General features: G+C 40.3%; 1 protein-coding gene across 1 annotated transcript in view; it reads left to right on the top strand.

The window, feature by feature from the left end:
- Window positions 1-20,792, top strand: part of TMEFF1 (transmembrane protein with EGF like and two follistatin like domains 1) — a 73,693-nt gene that overhangs the window by 11,334 nt on the left and 41,567 nt on the right. Inside the window, exons 2-3 of the mRNA XM_045296530.1 lie at window positions 3,640-3,749; window positions 16,711-16,840. Of these exons, the coding sequence (XP_045152465.1) occupies window positions 3,640-3,749; window positions 16,711-16,840 (240 nt within the window). The remainder of the gene's footprint in view (window positions 1-3,639; window positions 3,750-16,710; window positions 16,841-20,792) is intronic.

A 20,792-nucleotide genomic window follows, 5' to 3' on the forward strand; every position in this document is an offset into this window, starting at 1 on the left:
GTGCACCCAGTGGTGTCACCTGAGAAGGTTCTCTATGGTCACGGTGAATTTTTTTATAAAAGCAGTTTTGCTCAAACCTTGTTTTTTTGTGATGACTGATTTAAGAGAACAGTGTGTAGCTGTGAAATTTTGTTTCCTGCTCAGGAAAAATGCAGCAGAATTGTTGTAATGTTGAACATAGCTTATAAGAACAATGCTATGGGAAAAACTCAAGTGTATGAATAGTTTTCTAGTTTCAAAAAAGGTGAAATGTCAATTGATGACAAATCTCGTTCTGGACTTCTGTCAACTTCCCAAACAGATGAAAATATCAACTCGAGCATTTGGAGTTTGTTCCACCAGGTCAGACTGTTAATCAAGCTTTCTATTTAGAAGTTCTGAAAAGATTGCATAACAGTGTGCAACTAAACAGGCCTGATTTGTGACAGACAAAGGATTGGTTTTGCCACCACGGCAATGCACCTGCTCACGCAGCCATCTCAGTGTGCCAGTTTTTGGCAAAAACACAGTATGCCTCTGTTGCCCTATGCCCCTTACTCACCTTACCCTCACTCTGTGCAACTGCTTTTTGTTTCCTTGAATGAAGAGGGACATGAAAGGACAGTGATTTGATGACGTAGAAGAGGTGAAGAAAGAAAACGAGGGAAGTGCTATCAGCCATCCAAAACAGATGACTTTGAAAAATGTTTCCAAGAATGGAATTGCAGAGTTGACAAATGTATTAAGTGTAATGGAGAGTACTTTGAAGGTGATAAGGTTGCTTTGTAAAAAAAAATTAAATACACAGCTTTGGAGGTGGGGGAAATAAACAAAATCCATTTTTGTGGGGTGCCCCATTATAGAAATTTCTTCACTGATATTTGGGGAATAGGTTGCCAGACCTTTCTTCCAAGGCACCTCTGGGTGAGATGGAATCTCTTGACCTTTTGGTTAGCAGCCATGAGTGTTAACTATGCCGTGCAACTCACATTGTGTTACAGATGATAACAAAACCCAGTGTAAAGTTTTAAGGCTACAAGAAAAGAAATAAAAGAAAATCACTAATTTTTATTTCTCAAACTGAGCAGTTCTTCCATGCCACTAAACGTAATTAAGTCTGTAGTTGAGCTTCTGTATTATGTATTCTAGACCTCTTTTCCTGGGTAGTTCTCTATTATTTAATTAACTTCCTGGGGTCTGGAGATGTGTGCTGTGAGGTGGCATGGTGTGGGGTCCCGCGCATAGTCACCCCATGTACAACAGAAGAAAACACTGCTCACAGGGGTTTTTTCCATGAAAGCACTTTCATTCAAACCTCGTTTTTTGTGACGAAAACAAGGATTGCCTTGTACAACTTCAGTGGATACATTTGATTCCATTCTTGCAGCCACTCTGTCTATCCATATTGTTGGGGATCCTTCTGGGGTTTTTTTGTTTTTCTGATTCTCTACCTTCAAGCATGATGTCTTTTTCCAGGGACTGGCTCCTCCTGAGAGCATGTTCAAAATGTGTGAACTGAAGTCTTGCTGGCCTTGTGTCTAATGAGTATTCTGGCTGTACGTCCTCCAACAATAATTTATTTGTTCTTTTAGTGACCCATTGTGTACTTTTAATATTCTTCACCAACACCATAATTCAAATGCACCAGTTCTTATTTCATCTTCCTTATTTATTGTCTAACTTTCACATGCTGTCAGGTGATTGAAAATGCCAGGGCTTGGGGCAGGTGCACACCATAGTGACATATCTGCTCTTTAATACCTTCAAAGGGGTCCTGTGCTGCAGATTCCCACAGTGCAACCTGTCATCTCATCTTGATGGCACTGATTGTGGGTCCAGGTAAAATGAAGCCCTTGACAGCTTCAGCCTTTGCTCTGCTTCTCATGATTTCGTCTCATCCCACTTGCGAGGACTTCGGTTTTTCTTTACATTGAGGCATCATCCGTACCGAAGGCTGTAGTTTTGATCTTCATCTGTACAGATGGCGACTTATGGTCAGAGGTCATTAGAATCGGATTTTGTGCTAGTTCTCAATAGGAGGCTAGGATCGATAGAATAAAAACTGTACACTTAGGATTGAGTCTCAAGAGCTAAGCACATGACTGAGGGTTGGGGTAGGTGGGTGAGCAAAAACCGGGTGCTGAGGAGGAGAACCGAACACATAAAACCCCCAAGGACAGGCTAAGAAGGCGTTGAACAACGGGTATTGATGCGTGTCATGAGCCAAAAAACCCAAACTGCGGTGGAGTTGTCTCCAATTCATAGTTACCCTATTGAACAGAGTAGAACTTCCCCTTTGCGTTTCTGCAACTTTAAATCTTTGAACCGCTGACCCGTGCTTAGCAGCTCAATGTGTAATCCACTACACCATCAGTCTCGTTGTAATAGTCTGTGATTGTGGTAATAGTTTATGGAAAAGCGAAAACACTGCAGTAATTGTGTTAGCTCACTTTCAGTTTTTTTGCTCATGCCTTCTTTTGGGTGTATGGGTGCTTTTAATTTAGAAGAATCCGGTTCTGTATCCCTGAGGTTTAGTTATGGAAAAGGAAACAAAGGCAGTCAGTCTGGGAATAGGAGACCCAAGACACTCGTACAGAGCAGTGAGAACAAGTGAGGCAGAAAGAGGCAATGAAACGGCACCCTGGTCAGTAGCAATTAGAGATATAACCTCCTTCAAGACATAAAAAAAGTGAGTCTCGTGGCACCGTGGATTAAGTATTGGGCCATTAACCACAGGCCAGCGATTTGAGACCCACCAGCTGCTCTGCAGGAGAAGAAATCTTTTGCTCCCATAGGATTTATAGTCTCTGAAACCCTACGAGGCAGTTCTCCCCTATATATTTTTTTATTTTAAATCATTTTATTGGGGGCTTGTAAGCTCTTATATCCATCCATCCATCCATCCATCCATCCATCCATCCATCCATCCATCCATCCATCCATTGTGTCAAGCACATTTGTACATATGTTGCCATCATCATTTTCAAAACATTTTCTTTCTACTTGAGCCCTTGATATCAGCTCCTCATTTCCCTCACCCTCCCTCCCTCCCTCCCTCCCTCATAAACCCTTGATAATTTATCATTTTTTTCTTGTCTTATATTGACTACTCTCCTTTTCTGTTGTCTGTCCCACTGGGAAGGGGTTCTTTGTAGATCATTGTGATCAGTCCCCCCCCCTTCCTTCCCTTTACACACACACACACACACACACACACACACACACACACGTACACACACACATGCATACACACACCAAAATGATAAAGATTCCTTTTAGGTATTTAAAAGGATAATATTTAATTATCCTTGAGAAGTAGCTTAATTACTAGGGAAATACTATAAATTATTAAGACAGTAGTAAGAAAATGATCTTAGAGACCAAGAGAGAAAAAAAAATCCATATGTTTATATATAGGAATTTTGTTAAATCTTGAAGTTTTGTGTTTTAGTTTGATTTGGGTACCTTTGGCATAGTATGCAAGTTCTTTCTGGAAAGTACCAAACATTTTGTGTCTTATATAGAACTTGCTTTTTGTATATCTTATTAAAATTGTGAATGAGATGTCAAATGCATTTTATGGATTTACTATCTTTTAAAAAATATTCATTCAGATAAAAGCTGTATATACATTATGAAACCATTTGTCCTCTTTTACAGAATTGAATGTGAGGGAGTCTGATGCAAGAGTGTGTGGTGAATCCTCCTGTAAGTATGGCGGCATCTGTAAGGAAGACGGAGATGGTGTGAAATGTGCGTGCCAATTCCAGGTGAGCAAACCAAGCGTATTTCTTAGTATTTCAATTTTAAAATGTTTTATAATTTGGCTTTTTTCAAGCTTAACACAATGCAACTCCATCAGCAAGTTCTTTTTTGTCTGGTGTAATCCTGTCATTAGTACTTCCAGGCTTTGTTCATCCAGTTTAAAGAACCCCAGTGATAATAGGTGAGAAAATGTCCTGAGGAACTAGGAGCAAACATTAAGTATTACAGTCACTGAAGGGAAATCAGGAACTGTGTGTCATGGAGCCTGGCCTTTGAAATGTTGGCATTTTCCTCTTCCAGTCTTTCTCCCCTTTGCACCTGTGTTTGCTGTTGCCTTATCTTTGTAGGCTGAAGGTCATGCCTGACTTGGAACCTCAGGTGAGGGCAAAGTTAGGGATGAAATAAGGAAGGGGACTCCAGGCCAGGAGCGTTTCTAAATGCCTTTCTTTCAGATGCCATTTCAGTTGCAGTTCTAGTGCCTTATTAAAAAAAGAGAGAGAGAGGGAAGCAGAAAAAGAAGGGTCATTGGGAAGGTAAAATACGTTACATCCGTTTCTTCCTTTGTGGGTTTATATTCTGATTATTTGTCATGTTGTCTCCTGGTATTTCTCACAAAGATGCCCCCGTTCAGGGCTGGAAATGACAAAAAGAAGGAATTAGAACTTCTTGTGATTTTGTTCTCAATTTATCTGCCATTTTCGGTTTTAAGGGGAAAGGGGTTAGAAGGCCGAGAAAGTCACGATTTCCAGTGAGGCATAGGATCTCAGGCCGTGTTGTCTGCATCGGAATTCTCTCTGTAAGGAGATGGCAGTGTTTTTGCCCTTTCTCTTGCTGTTTGAATGAGATAACATCAGAAATGGAGCTTGCCTATGAAAACGCTCCGAAAAATGACAAGCCGTTATGTTATTTATTTTTATTAGAAGAGGTGATTTGGTAAAGGAAGAATAGATGAATGTATTATTGCCCTTCTTCATGGTCAAAAGGGGCTTTCCAATCAGTTATTTAGAGTGATAGGAGAGTGTCTGTTGGGCAGTTCCAGACCAGCACCTTAGACATCTCATAGCATCCTGGTGCACTCAGAACGAAACGCTGCCTAGTCCTGCGCCCTTCTCTTATCATCGCTGACCTTGAACCTAGCCTTGCAGCTACCGTGTCAGTCCACTTCATTGAAGATCTTCCTTTTTCTTGCTGACCCACCACTTGACCAAGCATGATGCCCTCCTCCAGGGACTGGTCCTTCGGGACAACCGGTCCAAAATACACAAGATGAAGACTTGCTAGTCTCCTCTCAAAGGAGCATTCTGGATGTGCCTTGTGTTCACCTTTGTGTGGTTAGTCTTATAACAGGCTTCCAGTATGTTGTGGCTAACTGCCATGCCCCTTTCCAAATCCTTTGGAATAGCAAGCAAAGTGGACTTCTTTTCTTAAAAGATATCTGTGTATATACATGGTAGACACTAAGCCATTCTGAATTCTTCTTTCTCCCATTTAGCCAGCATCATGAATAACTGCTCAGAAGGAAGAATTGTAAGAAACTTCTTTTCTGTAAGGCACCAAAGATTCAAGTTTCACCTTTCCGTTTGCTTGCTGTGACCTACTTGATTGCTTGCCTGGTTTTGTTGTTCTCTTTTGTTTGGCTTCTTGTCTTTGTCTACCCTTTGGGTCCAGTTTTATAAGCAAGATTTGCCTATCATTTGTAGGTGTCTTACGGGTTCTCTAGAGAAATGGAGAACACACACACACACACACACACACACACACACACAGAAGTTTACTTGCAATGATTGGCTCATATGATTGTGGGGCTTTAGACTTCTAAAGGCCTGTGTCTCAACATCTCTAGTTAGGTCATGGGAAAAGTTTGTAGATGAGAGAGAGTAAATTCTGCCAGAATATCTATTTATACACTCTACAGTCAGACCACACACTGAGGAAGCTGCCCTTTCAACTGATTGATTTTATTATATTAGATTATGGAAAGTGATGATATTACGTTGCATTAGATTGCATTATGGAACAGCAACTAGTCTAACGTTTGGTCAAACCCCAGGGACCCATAGCCTAGCCAAGTTGACACATCAAATTAACCGTCCCACTAGCTTAATTTACTTAAGCGTCTTTTAGTCCAACTGCTATAACCCAAAGAGGAACATCTTAAATGTGCTCTTTGTGGAGTAGAGTTAAGTAAAACTGTGCAATTCGCTGTCATTATCGTGCCACCAACTCTCCTTGATGGTGTTGCAGTTAAAGACACGTGGCTGCTAGCTAAAGGGTAGCGGTTCGAACCACCAGCCCCTCCACGGGCAGAAGATATGGCAGTCTGCTTTTATAAAGATAAACAGCCTTGGAAACCCTATGGGGTACTTCTACTCTGTCCTGTGTGGTCACTGTGAATTGACTCATGGTGGTGTGTTTGATATGGGTTTATAATGCCACCTATTATCTATCACTAAGTAACAAATTATGCCCCAATTTTTTAAACACTAAACATTTATTAATTCATCATTTCTTTGGGCTAGGTATCTGGGTGTGGCTTTACTGGGTGCTTCTGACTCAGGCTTTTACAGGATTGCAGTCAAGGTGCTGTCAGAGGCTGCTGGCCTCTTCAAAGCTCAACCAGGTGAGGGTCTCCTGAGCTCCTGCTTATGTGGCTTTCCTCAGGCCTCTGGTCCTTGCTACCTGTTCACGTGTTTTTTTGCCTTGTGGACCTTTCTGTAGGTCTACCCATATGTCACACAGCAGCTGGCTTTATCCAGAATGAGTGGAGAAGCTGTGACCCTTGTTTTCTCCTTGTGCGTCATGTATCAGTTTGCTCCGGCTGCTTTCAGGGCTGTCTTGTATCTTTGGGTTTTAGCACTTTGACTATTAAGGGCTTAAGTAAAGTATGGTTTTGTTTTCATTTATCTTGCTTGAGGTTGACTGAACTGGTATATATAATTTGGCTATATCTGGTCATTATTTCTCTTTCCTCCTTTCTGGGACTGCACTGGTGTACGTTAGAGATTTTTGTTCATCTCTATCAGGATCCCCGGTCCACTAGTGGATTACAAGCCAGACTGCTAACCACAAACTGTGTTTGAATCCACCTCTACTTTATGGGAGAAAGCTGACACTTTCTGATCCTGTAATCATTTATAGCCTCCAGAGTGCACAGGGGTAATTCTACCCAGCTGCAAACGCTGCTATGAGTCAGAATTGCTTTCAGAAAGAAAGATTCCGTATATACTCATTTATAAGCCGAATTGAATATCAGCCAAGGCACCTCATTTTACCACAAAAACTGCATTAAAAATGTGCTGAAAAACTCTGCTTATACACGAGTATATATGGTAGCACATTCACTAACCCTTTCTTCTGTCCTCTCTATTATGCCCACTAGTAAGGTTTTAATATGAGATACTGCCAATTCAAGCAGATTTTCCTTGAACATAAATAGTATTCTTGCCTTAAAGCTTTGGCTTTTTTTTTTTTTTTTAACATCTGGGACCTTTCAGAGATTGTATCTGTTGATTGTCTTTTTCAGAATGAATCCCGTTTAACCCTTTCTTTGTATGTCTTGTTGGTTATTCATGTTAGAATAATATTGAATAACCCTCCCCATCTTGTGAAGGATATGGTTTAGAGTGTCTGCATTCTGTTATAATCCTTTTGAGAGTAATTTTGTTTTTGAAATAGTTAAATTGGCTGAACTCCCCCTGTAGGCTCCGTTTTCTTAGTGGTGAGTGGCCACACAAACACCAGTTTATTTATTGAGTTTTAGCCACACTCTGTGGAGAAGGGCTGGGAGCTATTCTCGTCCAAATGACGTGCGCCTTCCCCTACGTAGGCACAGATTAACATTCTCACATTAACAGTATTTCAGACCGCCTGTTTCTGTTCAGCCTCTTGGTAATAGATTTTGCCAATCCTTAAAAATTTTGTAACTCTGATAGATCTAAAAAAGGAAGAAGAAATATTTTATTTGACCATTTTAATTTTGTAAATTGCTATTTCATTTTGTGTCCTGTCCTGTAGTGCTTTCTTTTTTCTGCGTGTCGAATTAGGGGTCTCGGCAGCAGAGTCCACTCGGAGTTGGGCTGCCAGCAGCAGAGTCATCAGGTAGTCGGTCCACCAGGGAAAGAGGAGACTTTCTATTCCCTGAAAGGTGTATCCTCCCAGAAACATACGTGTGTACTTATATATACATGCATGCATACTATTTAAGTATCCATTGCTTACTCTATTGGACATTCTCATGGGAACCTGTGTTGTCGGCACCACTGTGATGCTTTTAAAGGAGTTGTTTGTGCCCGGAGTAAAGAGCTTGAACAATCCGAACACACGGACGACACTGAGAGCAACGCCTTCCTTCCACTCCCGGCTCCATTGCCCTTCTCAGGGGCATATCTGACATCTGGACATTTTCTTCCAGAAATATGCTATCTGTATACAGAAATCTATGTGTTTTAATTCCCTGTTAGAGCACATACATCACTTGCTACTATTTTCAGAGAGATTATTCATTTTCCAGCCTACCTAGATGAACACAATACTTTCTGCCCGTGAAGAAACCATCCTGTTGACAAATTTTGTTTTGTTTTTCTAGCTAAAGAACTGTTACATTTGGATGCCATAGTTACCTGCTTTTCTCTGTCTGGTTCTGTTTTTCCTTATTCCTTGAGGGTTTCCCCTCTGTAACTGTAAGATTGTGAAGAAAGAGTCTTGCTTGACCTTTTTAACATACATGCACTGTTACGAAATCCTCTCCTGATCTGCCTGAACCCCTTATGTTTTTTCCTTCATTGTGGCAAAGCAGAAAGGAAAAGAAATGTTGGGAGCCGGGATCGGCAGCCATTTATCCCATGCTTGCTTTGAATTAGATCCTAGGCTCGATGCTGAGGGTTTGAAAATGTTTAAGACAGGTTCCTTGCCTTATGAAAGCAAACTGCCTAAGGGCTGACCGTGTGGTTGATCTGTTGCTGAGCAAACTTTCCTCTGCCCACTCTGCCTGTTTCATATACCCGTTCATGTTAGATTCAGGCAGTTGCTAGCATAAAAACAGTGACGTGATGTGCCCATTAAACGCTTCTTTGTTGGATGTCTTAGCAGTACTCTTCAGTTTATTTTTTTAAACTGTTTATGAGTTAACATGCTTTTAGCTCTAGTAAAAGCTTTCTGGGACACAATTTAAACACATTTGAACAGAAAACAGGATTTTAAATAAAAGTCTTTTTACCCCCTCAAGTATCGCAATATAAAGTATCATACCTTGAACATACAGAAACCACTTGTGTAAAACTTTATGGAGGTACAAAAACAAACAAGCCCAACAACAACAACCAAGTTACACACACTGTATCTTTCACCTAAAACTTGGGCAAGTATAAAGAGTAGACATGATTCTCCCCCCCTGTGCTGCGCGCCCGCCCCCCTCCCAATCTATTTTCTTATTCTTTTTCCTGGAGCTTGCTGGACCATGGGTCTCCTGAATTAACCAGTGTTTGTAGTCTGGAGAGCGTGACCTCTCCTTAGATCGAGTTCTTTTCCTTTTCATTGTATTCCGCGCAGTTCTATCACACGGGTACGTAGACACCAGTGCTTGAAGGGATGTAGTTCCATCTTTCCAAACTACTGAAAACAGCTGACAATACCCGCATGCTTTTCTGGCTGGAGAGACGGTATTGGGCTCCTTTCCTCAGCCGGGGTGACAGTGGAGAGGAGTGAGACCTCAGGGTAAGTTAAGTCCCAGTGTTGGTGCATGAGGCAGAAATAAATAACATCTTACAGTTGCCCAAATTCCTTACTTTGCACAGACAACAGTGAGAAGCTCCTCAGAGTCTGGAAACTGAGAACGACCAAGGAATTAGAGGTCTCCTTCTTGGATCTCCTGCTCACTCCCAGGTGTATGCTTATTAAATTACATTTCAGGGACATTGCCTGCACTACCAGTATTTAAATCTCTTACTCATGGGGTCCACACGGGGTGAGATCCAGCTGAGTAACTCGAGTGTGTAGTGGTTCAATCACACTACTGCCGTGCCTCTTCCACGTATTAGCTGTGACCCTGGGTAAGGACTGAGGACTGGGAAATGATTATAGCCATAGCAAAAATAGCTCATGTTCACTGAGAGTTTATTATAGCCAGATGCATGCAGATGCTGAATGTGGACATTTAAAAGTTTAGACCTTATACCAATTTTATGACCATTTCACAGATGAGGAAAATGGTGCTGGTGGCGTGGTGGTGTGGATGGAGGACCCACAATTTGAATTCAGAATCCTAGCTCTAAGAGGTGAACCATGTGCCTCAGAGGGTCATCATGATACCTAAATTCCTTACCCTCTGCTGTTGAGTCAATGCTGACTCTTAGTGACCCTATAGAACAGAGTAGCACTGACACATAGGGTTCCCGAGGCTTTACATATTTATGGAAGCAGACAGTCTTATCTTTCAGCAGCTAGTGGATTTGAATTGCTGATCTTCTGGCTTGCAGTCCAGTGCTTAACCTTCAGTGCCACCAGGGATCCTTTGTTGTAGCACAGTGCTTGGTAACTAGAATCTGTTGAAGAATCATGTCTGTTATCTTAGAGAGTCTCAACTCTGTCAGATTACTTTAAAAGGACATGGATTGACATAGTGGCTATAGCAATGGATTCAAACATGGTAACAATTGTGAGAATGATGCTGGACAAGCAGTGTTTTGTTCTGTTGTACATTGTGAATCAGAACCAACTTGCTGACACCTAACAACATCAACAACAATCAGATTTAATAGTCTTCCTATGAGTTGAAAGGAGTCCTAGGGATGTAATGGGTTGCTAACTGCAAGGTCAGCTGTTCGAAGCTATCAGCAACCCCAAGGGTGAAAGATGAGGCCTTCTACTCCCATAAAGAATTAGTCTTAGAAACCCATGGGCAAAAAAAAAAAAAGAAGAAACCCATGGGCAGTTCTGTCCTGTCCTATAGAGTCACTATGAGTTGGAATCCACTGGATCGACAATGAGTATCTAACTACATTATTTTATTCTAGGGTGATAATTTCATTTACATTATGAAATATCTAGTATTTCACTATAAATTATGTTTATTTCTCTTTCACATTACAATTACCCATTATATTGATTTCTTTTCTTTTTTTTTTAGGAAATAAAATAATAGACATAGAAGAGTCTTTAGAATTTGACTTTTAAAATTATTTGGTTTTGAGAAGTATATTTAATTTATAATTTGCTGGATTATCAGCTCTTGGGCATAATCAGGAATTCTTATAAAATGAGAAAAATATCTTTACAATGATTTTAAAATATGAGTTTTAATGAGTAGTAAAGGAATCCTTGTGGCTTAGTGGTTACACGCTGGGTGTTAACTTCAAGGTCAGCAGTTTGAAGCCACTAGCTGTGTAAAGGGAGAATGATGAGGTTTTCTATTCCTGTAAAGAGTTACAGTCTAGGAGACCTTATGAGGCAGTGCTACCCTGTTCTGGTTTTTTTTTCTTTTTCTTTGCAGTGAGTGAGACAGAGAGTGAAAGATTGAGTCAGTGAATGAGTGAGACAGTGAGTGAGTGAGGCAGTGAGAGAGTGAGAGAGTGAGACAGTGAGAGAGTGAAAGATTGAGTCAGTGAGTGAGTGAGACAGTGAGAGAGTGAGTCACTGAGGCAGTGAGAGAGTGAGGCAGTGAGAGAGTGAGTCAGTGAGAGAGTGAGTGAGACAGTGAGACAGTGAGAGTGAGTCAGTGAGAGAGTGAGTCACTGAGGCAGTGAGAGTCAGTGAGAGAGTGAGTATATTGATTTCTTTAATGATGTGTTCATGTAGCTTACTTGCATTATCTACTTTAGCTTATGGATAGTGAAGAAATGAAATATAAATTATTGGTTATTAAAAAGGAGGCATTCAGTTATATGAGATAGCTGCTTAATCAGAAACAGATGAATACATAGAGACAAAAGTAGATTTGTGATTACCAGAGTGTGGAGCAGAGGGAGGAATGGGGAGTGATTACTTAATGTATACTAGGTTTTTGTTTAGGGTGATGTGAAAATTTTGGAAATAGAGGTCACAGTAGCAAAAAAGGATTGGTTAATATTCAACCATTGAAAGAGGTGTAACATATGCTCAAGAACCAAGGGTATTGAAGAAAGAAGCCCAAGCTTCACTGAAGGCATTACTCCGGGGATGGACAGAATACCAATGGAAATGTTTTAGCAGCTGGTGAAGCACTGAGAGCACTCACTCCTCTATGCCATAGGAAACAGCGCTGGACCAACTGACGGGAAGTCATCTCGAAGGGTCCTCATTCCCAAAGAAAGGAACCCAACAGAATGTAGACATCATCAAACAATATCATTAATAACACATGCAAATAAAATTTTGCTGAAGATCATTCAACAATGGCTGCAGCAGTACCTCAACAGAGAGCTGCCAGAATTTCAAGCTGGACTGAAGATGTGTAAGGAGGGATATCATTTATGATGCCAAATGGATCTTGACTGAAGGCAGAGAATGCCGGAAAGCTACTTATGTGTGCTTTCTTAGATAAGCGTAGGCATTTGACTGCTCGGATCTTGATAAACTCTGGATAACATTGTAATATTCTAGAACTCGCATTGTGCTCAAGCTGTCCAAGAGACAGTCCTTCAAACAGAACAAGGGAACACTGTGTGGTTTAAAAATTAGGAGACGTGTGCATCAGGGTGGACACTGTATAAGGAGGAAGCCTTTAATAAGGAATGTTGGAATTACCATGGACTGCCAAAAGAATTAGCAACTCTGATTTGGAAGACATATGACCGTAAAGCTCCTTAAAATGAGGATGCTGAGACACAGTATCAAGAGAGACCAGTTACTGGGAAAGGACAAGGAGGGGCTCAGAGAAAGAGGAAGCAGTGCCTACAACCATGGGCGTCAATAGAACAGCAATTATGAGGATGACGCAGGATCGGGCAGTGTTTCATTTTGCTGTCGATAGGCTCATTGTGAGTTGGAACCGACTTAATTGTATATAGTACCAAAAACAACAGTATAAATATGTGTGTGTGTTTGTGTGTGTATGTGTCTGGACAGATATATAGATATTCCCTAAAAGACGGTTTTTTAGTACCCTTGTTTGGAAGAGCTCCCAACTATAGAAATAACCACAGAGCCCGTCAACAGTAGATTAGATAAATGAATGGTTTCATATATTTTTATAATGGAATATTGTACATTGGTGCGGATGGGACAATTGCTGTATATTGCTGTAATGCAAATGAATCACCAAACAATATTGAGTAAAAAGGCAGAATTCAAGAGTGTGTAAAGTATGAACCATTTGCATAAATTAAATAAACCAGGCACAGCTAATTTAATTTGTTAAAAGTCAGTGTAGTCGATATTTTTGGGGAGAGTGTCATTTGGAAGGGACATGGAGGCTATTTAGAGTGTTGGTAATGTTCAGTTTATTGAGCTTAGTGTTGATTACATATACTCCTACTCGTGGAAAATGAATTGTATAGAATTCTTAGCATTTTTGGAGTACTTTTATAACACACACTGGAGATATTGTGAGTTTGGTTCTAGGCCACCTCAATAAAGTGAATATCACAAGAAAGCAAGTTACACGAATATGTTGGTTGCCTGTTGCATCAAATAATCAGGCTTAGGCTACATTATAGTCTATTAAGGGAATGCTGGTGGTGCAGTGGTTACGCGCTGTGGTAGACCGAGTTGACTAGAGAAAGACATTCCGTGACACTCACATGTATAAGAAAGAGCTTTAGTCTTTTCATCTCTGGCTGCTTGCGTATCCTCCACCATCATGAAGGACACAGTAACTATCTGGACCAGGAAGTTCCTGACCAACAGAGAAAACAATGGTCATTGCGGTCTTTCACCCTAGGATGTGCAATACTTGATAACGTGCCTGTGTATTATGTCAATACATACAATTTAAAAATTAATGCTTGATGTAGTATCCTGAAGGCTGACCCAGCCCTAAAATATGTTCATGCTCATATCCCTGGAGTTTCTAAATGCCACCTTGACCTTGTTTATTTATTTATTTATTTTTTATTTTTTTTGTGTTAATCAACTTTTTAAAAAAAACCAACATTTTATTAGGGGCTCATACAACTGTTATCGCAATCCATACACACATCAATTGTGTAAAGCGCATTTGTGCATCATTCCCAAAACATTTTCTCTTCACTTAAACCCCCAACATTAGGTCCTCATTTCCCCCTCCCTCCCCGCTCCCCCCTCCCTCATGAGCCCTTGATAGTTTATAAATTGGTATTTTGTGACCTTGTTTATTTTTTTATTATTATTTTTTGCTCTTGTTTTTATAGATAGGATTAAATTAGGGATCTTGAGCAGAAGGATTTACCATGGATCATCTGACTGGGCCTTTAATGCTGTCTTGGAGACAGCGATTGGCGTGCCATGCCCTCAAGTCAAGGAATGCCAGCAATTGGCAAAAGATGGGAGAAGCTGGGAAGAAGCGATCATTCCCTGGAACCTCTGGAAGGGAGTGAGTCCAGCTGACATCTGGACTTCAGCCCAAGTGATACTGAACTTCTGGCCTTCAGAATTGTGACAGTAATAAAATTTAGGTCATCACACTTGTGCTAATTTGTCGTAGCGTCCCCAGGAAACGAATATCATGAGTAACAGAGTTTATTTATAAAATGTCTTACGACTCTGTGGATCTAATTACATAGCCCTGTAATCCAACATAAAATTATTTGTGAATTTCTGGAGGAAATCCTACTTTGTCATGTATTAAAAAAAAGAGAGACATCTTCATTTAATTTGGAGACAGATTATCTAAATTCTGATTATAGTCAGAGTGCCTAAACTCCAATGATGCATGACTTAGGTATAGGCTGCCCCCAATAAAGTGATCTTAATAAAATAAAATGAATAAATAATAAAAGAAAAGGAAACAAAAAAACATAAATAGAATAACACCGACAAAAGTATAGGCTGGCCTGAGCCTACAGAGAAGGATGGTACATTCCTGACAGGGATGCTGGTGCTCCAGCTAGTGGGGTTATATAAAAATGACCAAACTCTACCCGGAGGAAAGCTTGCTTTTCTTCCTTAAAAGCACACTTGCTATTTTTAAAAGATGCATTTGTGGATGTGGATGTCCATATAGTTTCTACAGTAAAACATCTGTTGGGACAAAGATTTCAAGTGTAAGCGTAGTTCATGAAGGTGATGTTGGCTTGTCATTCCTTTGTTGAGACATTTCCCATAATTCTTATTCTCTGGAAGGTAGAGAAAAGCCCATTGGCATTTAAAACAAGACAGAACAAAAAACTGTCAGGACCCGGCTCTTGCTTACCTTGTTTTATGGTCTGTATTGTTCCTTTTACACGAAGTTTCAGGGTTCTTTATCTCTCCAGCAACGTGCTTTAAAGTCGACCTATGTCTTGGAGTCACATGGGAAGAAAGAAAATCAGGAATAGGAGAAAGAAATGGAATACTTAGCTATTCGCTAAAAATCAGTCAGTTGCATTGACTCCTCTGCACGAGATCAGAGAAACTAGATGGTGCCAGGCTAACACACTGGGCATTTTACACTTGGTCTTAGCCAAAAGGCCGAGAGGCGGTCATGACTAATCATTTTGATAAAAAAATCCTATCGAAGAATCTTGATCAAAGCAGGAAAAGAAAGAGCGGCATTGTACATTGTCTGAGATTCCAGACCTTCTGGAGCTTTAAGAGCTGTTTGAACACTTGAAACTATTGCCCTGAGACATTCGTTAGCTCTTAAGTCAAAATTATCCCCACAAGTTGCCTTTAAATCAAACATTGTGCTCTCAAAGGATCTACTTTTGGGGAACCAAACTGATAACAGCAACTTGGAAAATTAGATAGGAACCTTAGAGGGTCAGTAAGTTTATGTTAATGGAGGCAGAACAATTCAGAAAAAAATATGAGCATGGCTGTACAATTTGATGATATAATCAGTGTCATGGAATTGAACAGTCATGGAATTGAACATGCAAAGATTGTTGAATTGGTGTATGTTCAGCTGCAGACGTTCTCAACAGCCATGAGATAAATTATTGAACCAAGTCTACCTGTATTTGCATGCCTCACAGACTTTAAACATGTGGGATCAGTGCTATTTTTTCAAACTGTATCACTTAAAATTATTTTTCTACTCTTATTTTTATTCATAATTTAAGACCTAGTTCACTTTCTGCTTTTTTCTGAGGAGGCTTTTCTTGAATACTGTAGTTTGTAATAATAGTTATTAAAGTATTATACTATACTACTGAGTTAGTACATGATTTAACTTTATAATGTATATTTTTTCCTATTTGTATTTGTCTCTTTAACAAGATTGTAAGGCCCTTGAGTACAGGGAGCATGTCTTAACATTTATTTGTATCTTCTATAGCATTTATCTTGAGTGTTTACATACTAGAACGTTTCTCAACCTGTGGTTCTCAACCTGTGGATCGCGACCCCTTTGGAGGTTGAACGACCCTTTCACTGGGATCACCCGATTCATAACAGTAGCAAAATTATAGTTATGGAGTAGAAATGAAAATAATTTTATGGTGGGGGGGCTCACCACAACTTGAGGAACTGAATGAAAGGGTCGTGGCCTTAGGAAGGTTGAGAACCACGGTACTAGAAGTATTGAATAAATGAATCCTGATAATAAAATGACATAGGTAAAAAACTCTTTACAAACATTGCCAAGAATTTTCCCTGATATTATTTTCCTGGGTCTTTCGACAGCAAGCAAAAAAAGGAGATAGGATGAGAGTCTCGATCCTCATGTTTATGGGCAGTTGATAGTTATTTTTACTAGAAGCATGAAAAATGATATGAAAAAGTAGCATAAGGTTTCATTTTTTAAACCAAAGAAAAGAACAAAAGTTTTCTCTAGTATAAGTTTGTCATAATGCTATGGTATTGTGTTCATGAATATGGAATCAACTATTAATATTCATGCCTTGTTCTGAGCATTTACTTTTGTTTCTTTTTCAGTGCCATACAAATTACATCCCTGTCTGCGGATCCAATGGGGACACTTATCAAAATGAATGCTTTCTCAGAAGGGCTGCTTGTAAGCACCAAAGAGAGATAACAGTAGTAGCAAGAGGACCATGCTACTCTGGTATGTGTATGCTATTCCCCTGAGTAAATGTTAGAAATGGCCTCACCGTGTTTTCTAAAAGGAAATTTCCGGCCAGAGTTCCGTTGTCCAGGTCAAACACCACTGCGTGGATTGATGGCGATTGTGCAGGCACCCTTCTGTACAACAGACTGAAGCACTGACCACTCTTCACGGTCAGTGCCCTGCTGCAGCCACTGGGCCAGTGCATCTCTTCCAGGCTCTTCCTCTCTCTTTGTTCTCCTTCTGCTTTACCAAGCTCCTCTTCAGTGCCTGGTCCCCCGGATAGTGTGTCAGTGTAAATGAGATAAAATCGCACCGTCCTTGCTGCTAAGTAGGATTCTGGCTGAACTTCCAGGACAGATCTGTTTCTTCTTCAAGCAGCCCATGGCATGTTTAATATTCTTCCCCAGTACCATCATTCACAGGTCTCATTTCTCAAGTCTTTATTTATTGTCTCTGTGTGGACAGTACTGTATTTCATTTATCTGACACATCGGTCTCCATCCAGATTGGTGATTCTCAATGGGAAAGCAGTATGTCCAGCCTAAGGTACTGTGCTCTCCTTTCAGGGTTGATGTAGGGTTGGGTGGGCTCGAGAAGCGAAAATATGATCTATAGCAGACACTCAACCTTGTCATCAAAAGAGTCACACCAGTTTTAGGAATTTCAAATGACATTAAAGGAGAGTAGTACATTTTAGTATCTTAAAATTGCACCTGGGTTAAAAAAAGAGAGCGATTGGGAGTATGTCATTGCTCAGACCTGGTCATGTTTATCTTTTTATTCTAAGCATTTACCATAGCATTTAACATACACACAAATTAATGCTTTTAGAGTAAAAGGAAGAAAATATTTTTCCTAAGAAAAGTTTGGTCATCAAAATCATTTTAAATTCTATTTTCTTCTTCTTCCTCTTTTTTTCTGTTCTTCCACTCTTCTTTCATTTCCTCCTTCCTTGCTCAGAGAAGATGTAATTTTATGGTTGATTAGTCAAAATTCATACCAAGCCCCTGAGGCCTCTCATCTCTTAAACAGTGTAGGAATGTGAAGACAGGGCTGAGTTAGATTTTAACACTTTGAATTTTAACTAGGAATATTAAAAGACATCACTTACAATTCACATTGCATTACATTGGAATATATATTGGAACAAGAAAAAACCGACTTCCTACTGCAGAGAGTTCCGTGAACTGCCTGCCTGGAGATACAGGGGACTTGAGATTTGCATTGCCTGTTCTAGGGCAACTGGAATGGTTCTTTCAGGTGTTGCAGCTTGAAAAATGCTGGTTGTGTTTTTCTCTTAGTTTTCTAATGATTGGTCTGAGCACATTGCATTATAATACGTTCCTTTGTCTTTTTGAGCCACCTTTTAAAATCTTCTGCTCAGCTCTTTTCATCGTTTTTTCCAATTTCACTTAGGCTACTCTACATTCAAGAGCAAGTTTCAGAGTTCCTTCTGACATTGGTGCAGGTTTTATCTTTTCTGTCTTTTAAGTAACTTTTTAGTTTCTTCTTGGATGATCTTGATGTCATTCCACAACTCATCTGCTGTGTAGGCATTAGTATTCAAACCTGTTCTTGAGATTGTGTGTGAGTGTGTGTGTGTGTGAGTGTGAGTTTCCTAGAGAAATAAAACCAGTGACACTCATATGTATAAGAAAGAACTTTATATAAAGAATAATTTTGTATTCAGAAACCCCCAGCCCTGTCAAATTCAAGTCCATAGATCCGATGCTAACCAGAGCTCTTTTCAGAGCCACACAGCTGCTGGAGGAAGCAGGGAGGCAAAGAGGGGACCTGGGAGATCACCAGCCGGGGGTGCAGAGTTATGTGGAACAGAGTCTGTAGGGACGTGGCAGGGACCGCAGCCCCCAGGGTTGCCGTCTAGGCGGGCTGCCAAACTCCAAACCAGACGCACAATCCAGGCAAGCAGGACGGCGAAGAGGTGCAAGAGAGAGACGTTTTCATTGTCTCTCTTAAAAAGGCCTTACCCCAAAGAGGCTTCATCGGGCTGTCACCTGATTGTTAGGTTGGATTCCACCTCTGCCTCCACATAGGTCCCACCAAGTTGACATGAAATCTAACCATCATGTAGCCTCCAAATTCATGTACTTTGACTTTTGTAGAAGTGTTTTTGTTTCCTTCTGCATATGAGTAATTGATGGTGTGTCCTGCCGACTGTCAGCCCCTTGCCTTGTTTCAACTGATGATATTGAGCTTTTCCGTCATTTCTTGAAGAGATATAGCAGGTTTGATTCCTGTGTATTCCATGGTGAGCTACATAAATAAAATCACTTTTTTGTTGTTGAAAAAAAGGTATTTGCAATATAAATTAGCCACTGGCCCTGTAAAATTCTATTGTACAATCTCCCATATCCTATTTTTCAACAGCCGATCCTTCTTTGCTTCCAACTTTTCCATTTTGTTTACCAGTAAATATCAACATATTTTTTATTACATTAATTTTTATTAATTTCCAACTGCTGAAGTTGCTAAAAAATCTTCAATTTCATCATCTTCAATTTCTTCAAGCCATATTGAGTTGTAGTGTGGAAGGATTCTCAGGGTAAAACATTGAGTGGTGCTGTTCTTATGAAGCCCCCTGTGTGCCTCAGAATGGAACACTGCCCCGTCCTGCTTTCATCTCACGGGGGTTGATATGTTTGAGTCCTTTGTTGCAACCACCGTATCAATCTATCTCCTCAAAGGTCTTCCTCTTTTTCACCGAGTGATGCGGGAACCCTACAAAGAAAATGCTCACTAGAAAAAGACTTGGTCAATATTCACCCATTTCAGAAGATAGCATATGATCAAGAACCAGTGTGCACAGAGGGCCCTGGCAAAGAGCAAGCCTCCGTGAATTGATGGAATAACAATTTAGGGATTCAACAAATGGATACAATGCTGGAAGTGCTCATTCACCTATGCCAAGAAATTAGGACGACAGTTACTTGGCCTGTTGACTGGAAGGGACCCAAATACCATGCCCATTTCAAAGAGTGGTTAGCTAATGGAATGCAGAAATTATAGAACAATATCACATCACATACATGTAAATTAATGCTGAAGATAATTTAAAAAGTTGTTGTAGCAGTACATGGATAAGGAACTTCCAGAAATTCAAGCCAGATTCAGAAGAAGACACGGAATGAGGGATGATTTCATTGCTGATGTCAGATGCATCTTAACTGAATGCAGAGAATATTAGAGAGGTATTTACCTGTGTTTCATTGTGTATGCAAAGGCATTAGACTATGGATCATAACTAATTATGGATAACACTCTGAAGGATAAGGTGACCAGATTTAAAGTGGGACATCATTGACGGGGGGCTGGGAGGGTGTTCTTGATTAAAAATTTGGTCTATATGGACCAAATAGACTGTTCCCTAGCTTGTCATGCATTCTTTCCAAAAATCAGGACTTTTTTAAAACGCCAAAAGCAGGACGTCTGGTCACCTTAGTGAAGGATGGAAATTCCAGAGCAACTTAGTTGTGCTCGTGTGGAAGCTGTACATAGACCAAGAGTCAGGTTTTCAAACAGAACAAAGGAATACTGGCTGCATGGTTTGAATCAGAAAAGGTGTGTGTCAGGGCTGCATCCTCTCACCATACTGATTCAGTCTGTATGCTGAGCAATTAACCTGACAAACTGGACTAAATGAAGAAGAACATGGCATCAAGGTTGAGGGAATACTCAGTTGTCACCTGCCATATGCAGGTGACACACCCTTGCTTGCAAACGTGAAGAAAACTTGAAGGACTGAGACTACAGTCTTCAGCATTACACGTCAACATAAAGAAAAAATCCACACAGTAGGATCAATAAGCAACGTCATGATAAACAGAAAACGTTGAACTTTACATTTGATTCGGATCCACAATCAACGCTCATGAAAGTAGCAGTGAATAAATCAGGTGACTCTTTTCATTGGGCACATCTGCTGCAAAAG

The sequence above is a fragment of the Echinops telfairi genome, unplaced genomic scaffold (genome assembly GCF_000313985.2).
Source record: "Echinops telfairi isolate 266 unplaced genomic scaffold, ASM31398v2 ScPeMD7_7410;HRSCAF=8448, whole genome shotgun sequence".
NCBI classification, from domain to species: Eukaryota; Metazoa; Chordata; class Mammalia; order Afrosoricida; family Tenrecidae; genus Echinops; species Echinops telfairi.